Source organism: Primulina tabacum, chromosome 8 (assembly GCF_025594145.1).
Source record: "Primulina tabacum isolate GXHZ01 chromosome 8, ASM2559414v2, whole genome shotgun sequence".
Classification (NCBI taxonomy): Eukaryota; Viridiplantae; Streptophyta; class Magnoliopsida; order Lamiales; family Gesneriaceae; genus Primulina; species Primulina tabacum.
In genome coordinates, this window is record NC_134557.1 from 11,044,598 (window position 1) to 11,056,061 (window position 11,464).

General features: G+C 36.3%; 1 protein-coding gene across 1 annotated transcript; it reads right to left on the reverse strand.

The window, feature by feature from the left end:
* Window positions 1-289: 289 nt before the first annotated feature.
* On the reverse strand, window positions 290-10,997 carry LOC142553733 (NADH dehydrogenase [ubiquinone] 1 alpha subcomplex subunit 6). The gene is made up of 3 exons (XM_075664190.1): window positions 10,744-10,997; window positions 3,144-3,389; window positions 290-652 (listed from the first exon to the last, which is right to left on the reverse strand). Exons 1-3 carry the CDS (start codon window positions 10,954-10,956, stop codon window positions 470-472), a joined length of 642 nt encoding a protein of 213 aa, XP_075520305.1. The 5' UTR covers window positions 10,957-10,997; the 3' UTR covers window positions 290-469.
* Window positions 10,998-11,464: the final 467 nt, after the last annotated feature.

Consider the following 11,464-nt stretch of genomic DNA (forward strand, 5'->3'; position numbering starts at 1 on the left):
TTATTACAAACAAAAAACACGAGTCAATTGGCTATAATCTCCTCAATAATTAATTTATTTTAATTAAATTTATATCTATTTTAAAATTTTAAAATCGTTTCACAGGTTTCAGTCAATGCTTCTATCCCTGTCAATGCTTATATCCCTGACAATGTGGGTAAATGTTAGTTAACCAAACCTCATAAAACTTATAATTATCCAAGCTTCCCCTTGGGACATGTATATTCGTGCGTGTAAGCGAACGAGAGTGTGCAGCGACATGCGGGAATGCAAACCATAAATCAACTCATAACCGAAACCAATTTGTAATTTTGTTAAGTTGAAATTGGACAACTTCTTTCTATCACAAATCCCATGCAACTTAGGAAAATGAATAGAACACTTATCCAACAGTAGGAACAACAATATGCAAACATATTTCTCCTTATTACACCTTCAATCAAAAGGTAGATGCATAAAGAAAAAAGGTTCAGAAGTAATTGCCTTTGTAGAAATTTTTCAGGAAATCAGACGTGCCATCCTTGATTTCTATATCATGGGTTAAACCACGACGACCTATAACATACTGGCCGAGAATGTGGTGTCGCTGCTTTGAGTGCTCCACAACGTTATTCAATTCTTCTGTTCCCTTGAACAACAGCATATCAATGACCTGTAGATTCACTTAGAGTAATGAGAAAATGGAAAGTGGAGAATAGAATATTTATTTTATTGCAAATACTTTGAACCATAAAAATCGTCTGTGATGATCCCAAAGTATTCTTATGTCAAAATAGATGTCAACCATCCAGGTATGCTTATAAATTAAAACACAACCAAATACCAAAAAAGTTGTAGAGTATGATGTTGGGATTTCTATATTATTTTTCTTCTATAAACATAGTAATTAATAAAATCCAGTAATGATTTGGAATTAATCAAATTCTAACAACTGATTTGTTACACTTATGGCATTTGTTTTCAAAGTAAGGCCTCGAACTGGTATTTGAAATCTCAATGGGTGCATTTTCCAATGAGCACAAGAGAATACAATGCCTTCAAACTTTAGTAGGAAACCTAATTCCATATACGCATATTTTATTCTGATATATTAACAAATTTAGGTTTTGAGAGCAGATGGTACCATATAGTGACACAACAGATGACTAGGCAATCACATCAAACGCCTTATGTAAATTAGCTAGGATCGGGTGTTCGTATTTAAACCAGTGTTCTAAATGGTAATCCAAGCGACCGCCTAGGCGGTAGGCGGCCCTCGACCTCCCCGCCTTTGTCTCTATAGACGGTTTGAGACTGTCTAGCGGGCGAGACAGGCAAGCAGGCAACGGAGGCAGTGGAGGCGGCCGAGTCGGTCAATGATTTTAAAATCATAGTCAACGTTAAATAATTTTAAAAACCAATCAAAGTCAATCAATTTTAAAAACCCTAAATATAATAAAAATGCCTCTCATTCTCTTTTGTATTTACTTTTGGTTTCAAGTGTCCTCCACCATCGACCTCCACTGCCTCCAACCTCGGCCATCATCAGCCACCATCTTAATTAACTTGTAAGTTTGCATTTATATATTTATTTGCATTTTTCTAAATTGTATTATATTGTATGAAGCTATTTTATACATAAACATGATTTAATTACATGTATTACATAAAAAATGATGATTATTTGTAATTACATCGAATGATCATATATAATTACTTATAAAAAAAATGCTAAAATAAATTCAACATAGGCGGCTCAGCGGCTGAGGCGGTCACTGACCGCCTCGCCATCGCCTCTTGCCATTTACAACATTGATTTAAACACATACACTAAATTTGTGTAATGGCTTTCAGATATCACACTTTCGGTTTTTTGATAAACTGGTGGGGATTCGCATAAATCCATGCCACGACACAAAAAGTTCAAGTTCATAGATTATGGTTTCCAAGCATGCACAGACTGACCTTTCAAGTTTTAATCTACCTATGCAACATCGATTAATGTATAATAGCATATGAAATGAAAGCGTGTCATAATATGGAATAAAGTGAATTAACTAGCTATATTTTGTCTTTCAGGAATTTGGTAACAAATAGTAAGTGCTTGCATAAGGGTTCTCTTCAAGCACCCCCCTGTTTGGTTGGTTAGGAAACACCCGGCAAAGTTGTGGATGCTAAGTCCTTTCCGAAGAGAAAGGAATCAAAGTCTCTTATTGCTTTAGACCAGTTGTGACACGAGGATTTGTCTAAAATAAAGACGGTGTGCAATCAATAAGAAAATGGAAGCAGCTGAACTTGCTCGATCTTACCCTACCAACAATCCGATTACATTCATTTATAATTCTTGTCAAGATGCCCTTTTCAAATGTTTGCCGCTTCACAGTACAAAGATAGCCACAAATTGATTGGTTCTAGTCTGTTGCTCTTTATGTCCAAACTGCTCGTCCATATTCATGAAACTTGCAACATACAAATAGGGTAGCCAGGAAATTGCAGCACGGTGAAAATGTGTTGTATTTACCATAACAGATTCTCGGTAATTCAACAGTCTAATAAAAAATATTAAACATCTAAATCCAGCACGATTTTGACCTGAATCTTTTGTTAAGCATGATTGCATTTCGCTTAGTTGTTAGCCTGAAAATACGTTCCTAGCCTCGAGAATTCATCAAAACAAAAAAGTTTTTTACTTTCATTTTGTCCAATTGAATGAATAGTTTTGTGCAGTTGTCATATACAAATCTCCAAAAAACTATAATCGCTTCTTGAATAATTTTCTATAATATGACTTCAATTTTAGTACTCTAGATAAGGTTTCTCAAAACTTTTATAAATCCACATTCCTACTTTTAGCCAGTACGCCAGAGACAAAAACTGGAACCATTCTCTATTGGTACTCATACTAATATTCACCATGTATATCAAATTTTATTTGTATAAAACAAAAGCAGGAACATAAACAAGAACGCTTTTGGTTTCAATTATTTAAGCTGAGGTACAAGCTAAGAGCATACTGACTCACAAGCATTGTCTCCAGTCACCAGCGAGATTAATAGAATGGAGTAAAATTGATTCACAAATCTTAACATTCAGATCATAATCATAACCATAACGCTTCAATTTCTAGATAGAATCTACATATAAGAGAAACGGAGGAAGCGAACCTTAGGATTGGTGATATGAGCGTTTTTCCGGATCTGGGATGCGACGCTGGAACGGAGCTGGGAGGGGGAAGCAACGTCGTCAAGATTATATATTTCCATTATGGAAGGGATCGATCGGCACGTTGTCTTGAAAAACTCGAACACTCGCTGCCGAGCCTCAGCCAAGCTCGCCGAGTTCGGCGGCACGCGCACGAACTTCACCGATGACACCATCAATTTCCACTCTTTTTTTCTCTCTTTCAAAACCTTTCCACAGGGGAAAATCGCTTAAGAAAAATATTTATAGAATAATAGCGACGGTATTTGAAAAAACCGTCGCTATGCGCCACGGAAAGATAATAACTGTCGCCAATAGCGACGGTTATTTCGAAAACGGTCGCCGATGCGAGGGTTTATATAGCGACGGTCATTAAGACACCGTCGCTATTCGCGACAGAAAAATAATATTTTGATTTATAACTGTCGCCAATCAAGATCGGCGACGGTTTATGTATAGCGTCGCTAAAAGCGACGGTTTCCGATTTATTTAGGCGACGGTTTTTAGTACACCGTCGCTTATTTTGATTAACGACGGTTTGCTTAAAAACTGTCGCTATATAGCAACGGTTGAATAAAAACCGTCGCCGTATAATAGCGACGGGCTTGTATTGTACCGTCGCACATGGGTCGGGTACAAACCCGTCGGCTAATATGGCGACGAATTTCAATATATACGTCGCCAAAGACGACGGTTAAAAAACTCGTCGCACAAGATGGCGACGGGTATGTCAAACCGTCGCTTATTTTGGTTTTTAAGAAAACCGTCGCTAATCCATCGATACCCCTTCAAATATGTTCATAATATTCATTAGCACAGTCACCAACATCCATCAACCAAATTCTCAATATCCATCAATATCACAATAGGTTTACACCTTTCAATTTCAATACTACGTTATAAAAGTGAGCCAATATATTTCATACATATATTGCATGACATGGTTCAAGCATTAATGATAGCTTCGTATCCTCTTGTAGATAAAAGTATCATATATTGGATATGAGGTTCTAGGTTTGTTGGCCGCGTAGACAATATCCAAACATGTATTTTTCGTGTTGTATATCAAACTCTCATTTACAAGTGAGCATTCCAACTAAGAATTTATTTTGCAATTATTACGAAATTTGGGGACTAGTTTAGCAATAAGCGATAATTAAATGGTTTAAATGATAAGAATTTTGAGGATTTAGACTTTTAAGAATATTTGGAACCTTAGGATATCTTGGGTTATAAAGTTATAAGAAATGTTAATCAAGGTATTGTAGGATGAATCGATATTAGGCTGGAAAATCTAAGCATTAGCGGATGCGTTTGAGATTTTAAGATTGAAATTTGATAAGTTGATGAATATTTTGGATGTAAAATAAGGAAAATAATATACGATAAGTATGGTCATCCATCTGTTAATATTGGGAATCGTAAGAAAAATTGAAACCTGAGGTTATGATAGTATATCACTAAGTCATTATGAGTTTTCTTAAGTTGCAAATTGCAAATAAGGATTTAGAAAGAAAATTTATTTGGAATCAAACAGACGTAAGGACATTCTAGACATTAAGTTTATCAGAGTAAGCGCAGCGGAAGCGTAGATTTTTGGGATACTAGAACTGAATCTAAACTTTGGGTTAATAAGGATAAGCGAATTTCGAGGACGAAATTCAATTTAGGGGGAGAAAACTGTAACGCCCCGAAAATTTAAAGGTCCACGCAAACCACATGCATGCAATTATTAAATTCTTTTGTATTTTAATTAAATATTTTAATTGCATGAATTAACTATGCTGTGCATGTTTGCATGTTTAAAATATTTTCTACATTGTTGCATTAAAATGTATTTTTAAAAAGGTATTCGAGTTGCGATCGAGGAACGGAGACCGATGACTGAAAATGGAAAATGATTCTATTAAATAAATGTTTTTAATTATTTAAAATATGGGTGATGCTTTTTATTATTTTGAAAATAAGAGGTTTTGAGATGATTTTATACGCCGGGACGTAAATTTTATCGGTGTTGGTTTTTCAACAAAATACGGACTTTTTTGACAACCCAGCTATTTAATTCACAAACTATTTTTACCAAAACTATTTTAATATTTTAATTAAATCTTAATTAAGACTAATGGGCCTAATTATGAGATTAATAGGCCTAAGCTTAACTAAGGGTTTTATTAATATATAATAAGCTAATTACCCCAAAACCTACCTATCAACTACACGCCCAAAGTCTGAAATTTTCTCCCAAAGACCTCAAATCACACGGCACACACCATCATCAATTTGAAGGAGAAAAATCGAGAAGCTCAAGGGGTAGTTCTAAGCCAAGGTCTTGTCCCGTTCTTCGTCATCGTCAACTGATTAATCGTGCGTTAAATACGCAAAGGCACGGCTATTCTTTCTTTCAAACATCATCACACCATATTATGATTTATTGCCATGTTTTGAATGAAAAATTAAGGGCCATGATAATTATTTTCGAAATTTCATGCACATGAGTTCAAAACTTGAGTTTTTGTTTACCAAAATCATGTATTTGTATAGCCTAAGGGGCTGCCATGATTAGTGTATGGATTAAGGGTTGTTTTATACAATTTTAAGGGCCTAGAAACATGCACAATAAGTTGCACAAAAATTAACAGAAGCTGGAAACCCATTTACGAATATGTGAATCTTGAGGGCTCGGTTGATGGGTGCTTGTCGCTTGGCTTGGCTGGGGCTGGACCAGGCTGGGCTAGGGTCATGTGTGAGTCAGGGGAAGAGTCCTAGACATGCTAGGACTCAAGACAAGTGGGCTGGGAGGAGTCCTATCCAAGAAGGACTCCTACCCGAGAGCTTGAAGGAAACAACGCAGGCTGTTGCTGCTGTGCAAGAAGAAAGAGGCTCGGCCATGGGCTTTGGGCTGGGCTAGGTTAGGTCCTTAGAGTCCTAAGAAGGGGCACAAGGGGCTGGTTCAAGGTCTGGTATGGTTTGGTTCAGGAGGGCCGAGCAAAAACATGAAACCAAGGAGAGTAGCCATGCGCGTAGGATGTAGGGCAGAATTCAGAAGCTTTGCTGCTTGTGTTCAAAGGCTTGGGTTGGTCTGGGCGTGGTCCAGCGAAGGTTAGGGTCATGGGTGGTCGGTGGTTAAGGGGTGGTAGAGTCCTAGGCGGCTAGGAGTCCCAATGCAACAAGGACACTACAAACACACACACAAGCAGATTTTGGGGTCAAGTTTCAGAAGTGTTTTGGGCGGGCCAAGGCTGGTTTTTCGGGCTGGGCTTGCACAGTAGGGTCCCTAGATGGGTTGGCTAGGTTTTGGTTCAAGGTAGCTCGGGCGTGGCTCGAGTAAATAGGGAGATGGCTTGGTGTGTTCGTCGGTGTGTCAAAAATGAAAATTTAAGAACAAAAATTGAATCCAAGGGTCCACGGGTGTTGCTCATGACTTGGAAGGGTAGAATAAATCATAAAAAGCATATGTTAAAAAATTCGGGATCAAAATAACGAGTTTTGGATTTATTCTGGATTTAATCGCCGCACGAAACGCTAATTAACGAGTTAATTGAAACAACTAGTTTTAAGCCTTATAAAATTATGAAAAATTATAATTGAGCTTAAATAATTATTAAAAGCCTAAGTTTTTAATTTGGGAATTTTATATTAAGGTTTGATTTAATTCGGGATTAAAACGCAGTAATACGTCTTGTTTAAAGATTAATTTAAAAGTCCTCGATTTAACCTAAATAAAAATATGAGAAAATTAATGTAGGCTTAAATAATTATTTGGGATATGTTAGAGTCAATGGAATTAAGAAAAAGTCAAAAACGTGAAATTTTACGTCTAGGGGTAAAACAGTCTTTTTACACCTATAAATTAGTAAACGTCATGACAATGCCGTGAATGCTGTTTTATGTGCTAATATGATTATTTTCAATGATTATGGATGTTTATATGTTAATATGTCAATTTTAATTGTTTATGGATTTTTAAGATGTTAACTATGTTTAATGTTTTATTATTTAATATGTTAAAATGTTTATTTTAAATGTTTATGATTTAAATATTTATTTTAAACGTCTATGATGTTAAAATGTTTATTTTGAAATGTTTATGGCTTTTTATGATTTTTATACGTTAAAACGTTTATTTTAAATGTTTACTGATTTTTAATCTGTTAAAAATGTTTATGGATATTTATGATTTTAATATGTTAAATTATGATTTTTAAATGTCTATGATTTTAAGGGTTAAATTGGACATTTAAAAGATATTTTGCATGCTTGATTTCAAAATAAAATGATATTATGCATGTTTTTTATTAAGTGATGATAACACAGTTGAAGGACGTGAAGGGATTGTGACTACTACATGTTGAAAATATCGTGAGGGTTATGGTCCCAGTGGGAGCCCGACGATCGTGTTTCCATTGATACGAATACGAATACGTGATACGAATACGAATATGTTAATATGTTGGCCAGGGCCCAGTTGACCGGTGAGAAGTGTTGCTGGTGTCCCCCGCCGCCCAGTACTGTGGTTTTTTAGATGGATCTATCGCCCAATACGATCAAGAATACGAGTCACAATCACGATCTGAATTCAACAAACACGAACATGAAAATGAATATGAATATGAATATGGATACGAATATGGATATGGATATGCATATGAATATGTTTATATGATTATGTTTATGAAAATGTTTATGCATAAGATTATGAAAACGTTTTTATTTAAAGTTTTATGCATCACGAAAATGTTTACGAAAATGTTATGTTTTAAGTATGCATCTTCATGAAAACGATATTTTAAAGTACAAGTATTTTTCACTGTTATATGTTAACTGTATTACGTATTACTTGTTATCAAAGATATGATGTGTTGAGTCATTAGACTCACTAGGTATGATTGATGTAGGTGATTATGATAATGTTATTGGAGGTCTTGATGGTTGATCTGACTGGACTGGAGGTGCACATAACCCGAGGACCGACGCTAGTTTTCGCACTAGTTATGATTTATGATTTCTAGTTATGTTAAAGATATTTTTACGACGTTTTATTTGTGAGTGATTTTTGAGAGGTTATAGTATGAGCTATACTTTTCAAATGTTAGATGGTTGATTTATTTTAAAAGATGTCAAAAATATTTTATGCTTGTGTATGCAATTCGGCCGATGCTAAGTGAGGTTTTTTTTAAAAAAATTTCTAGTACTTTTTAAGAAAACGAAGTAGCAGACGTTTCAGTCTGTAACGTCCAAGATTCGACGACTGTCCTCACTATACCAAGACGAGTCTTTCCAGCGTGCTTATGTCCTCACTCACACGCACCCTAGGAAACTTCCCAGGAGGTCACTCATCCCAAAATTTTCCCAAGTCAAGCACGCTTAACTTTTTTAGAGTTCTTATGTGATGAGCTACCAAAAAGAAGATGCACCTTCGTGATATGAGTAGTACATATCAAATCTTTTAAGCCCTCTTCAACTGTACAGTCCATTACATTGAACAGTCTCGGAATCCCTCTCATTCCGGGGTGAGATCGGTTCATTCATGTTCCCTCCACCTAGAAGCCTGCTAGGAGCCGCTCATTGTCCGTGCAACCTCATGTCACCGACGATCACCCCCTGCCCTCTTCGGCCCCGGGCCTCACATGCCTACCAGCTTCCGCTTGGTTCGTCCCCGAACCACACCGTACTAAGAGAGGTCGGCTCTGATACCACTGTAACGTCCCAGATTCGACGACTGTCCTCACTATACCAAGACGAGTCTTTCCAGCGTGCTTATGTCCTCACTCGCACGCACCCTAGGAAACTTCCCAGGAGGTCACTCATCCCAAAATTCTCCAAGTCAAGCACGCTTAACTTTAGAGTTCTTATGTGATGAGCTACCGAAAAGAAGATGCACCTTCGTGATATGAGTGGTACATATCAAATCTTTTAAGCCCTCTTCAACTGTACAGTCCATTACATTGAACAGTCTCAGAATCTCTCTCATTCCAGTGTGAGATCGGTTCATTCATGTTTCCTCCACCTAGAAGCCTGCTAGGAGCCGCTCATTGTCCGTGCAACCTCATGGCACCGACGATCACCCCATGCCCTCTTCGGCCCCGGGCATCACATAATTACTTATACAAAATGCTAAAATAAATTCAACATAGGCGGCTTAGCGGCTGAGGCGGTCACTGACCGCCTCACCATTTACAACATTGATTTAAACACATACACTAAATTTGTGTAATGGCTTTCTTTGAAAAGTCTAGTCCTATTACTCTTTCAGATATCACACTTTCGGTTTTTTGATAAACTGGTGGGGATTTGCATAAATCCATGCCACGACACAAAAAGTTCAAGTTCATAGATTATGGTTTCCAAGCATGCACAGACTGACCTTTCAAGTTTTAATCTACCTATGCAACATCGATTAATGTATAATAGCATATGAAATGAAAGCGTGTCATAATATGGAATAAAGTGAATTAACTAGCTATATTTTGTCTTTCAGGAATTTGGTAACAAATAGTAAGTGCTTGCATAAGGGTTCTCTTCAAGCACCCCCCTGTTTGGTTGGTTAGGAAACACCCGGCAAAGTTGTGGATGCTAAGTCCTTTCCGAAGAGAAAGGAATCACAGTCTCTTATTGCTTTAGACCAGTTGTGACACGAGGATTTGTCTAAAATAAAGAGTGTGTGCAATCAATAAGAAAATGGAAGCAGCTGAACTTGCTCGATCTTACCCTACCAACAATCCGATTACATTCATTTATAATTCTTGTCAAGATGCCCTTTTCAAATGTTTGCCGCTTCACAGTACAAAGATAGCCACAAATTGATTGGTTCTAGTCTGTTGCTCTTTATGTCCAAACTGCTCGTCCATATTCATGAAACTTGCAACATACAAATAGGGTAGCCAGGAAATTGCAGCACGGTGAAAATGTGTTGTATTTACCATAACAGATTCTCGGTAATTCAACAGTCTAATAAAAAATATTAAACATCTAAATCCAGCACGATTTTGACCTGAATCTTTTGTTAAGCATGATTGCATTTCGCTTAGTTGTTAGCCTGAAAATACGTTCCTAGCCTCGAGAATTCATCAAAACAAAAAAGTTTTTTACTTTCATTTTGTCCAATTGAATGAATAGTTTTGTGCAGTTGTCATATACAAATCTCCAAAAAACTATAATCGCTTCTTGAATAATTTTCTATAATATGACTTCAATTTTAGTACTCTAGATAAGGTTTCTCAAAACTTTTATAAATCCACATTCCTACTTTTAGCCAGTACGCCAGAGACAAAAACTGGAACCATTCTCTATTGGTACTCATACTAATATTCACCATGTATATCAAATTTTATTTGTATAAAACAAAAGCAGGAACATAAACAAGAACGCTTTTGATTTCAATTATTTAAGCTGAGGTACAAGCTAAGAGCATACTGACTCACAAGCATTGTCTCCAGTCACCAGCGAGATTAATAGAATGGAGTAAAATTGATTCACAAATCTTAACATTCAGCTCATAATCATAACCATAACGCTTCAATTTCTAGATAGAATCTACATATAAGAGAAACGGAGGAAGCGAACCTTAGGATTGGTGATATGAGCGTTTTTCCGGATCTGGGATGCGACGCTGGAACGGAGCTGGGAGGGGGAAGCAACGTCGTCAAGATTATATATTTCCATTATGGAAGGGATCGATCGGCACGTTGTCTTGAAAAACTCGAACACTCGCTGCCGAGCCTCAGCCAAGCTCGCCGAGTTCGGCGGCACGCGCACGAACTTCACCGATGACACCATCAATTTCCACTCTTTTTTTCTCTCTCTTTCAAAACCTTTCCACAGTCCCAATTGATTTTAGAAACAAAATAAAGGCAAATAAATATATTTGATTTATTCAAACACCATTTTCTTATTTAATTTAATTAAACAAAAAGACGATGTACCAATTATTTTTGTAATTTTTACATAATGAAATAATAATAATTTTTTGTTTTTAAAATATAATTTATTCCTTAAAATAATTTTTTCTTCAAATTATCTTGTCCTTATTAATAAGATTGTATAAATAATATTATCTTGTCTTTATGGCAGTTCATTACACACCGTCGCTATATTAAGCGACGGTTTTTTATTAAACCGCCGATTAATATAGTGACGGTTTTAGCGACGATTTTTTATTAAACCGCCGATTAATATAGTGACGATTTTTACAGCGACGGTGTGTAATGAACTGCCATAAAATTCACAAATAAACTATTACGCAAAAGTTAAAATAATGTATTAAATTTTCTGTTAAAAAAAACAT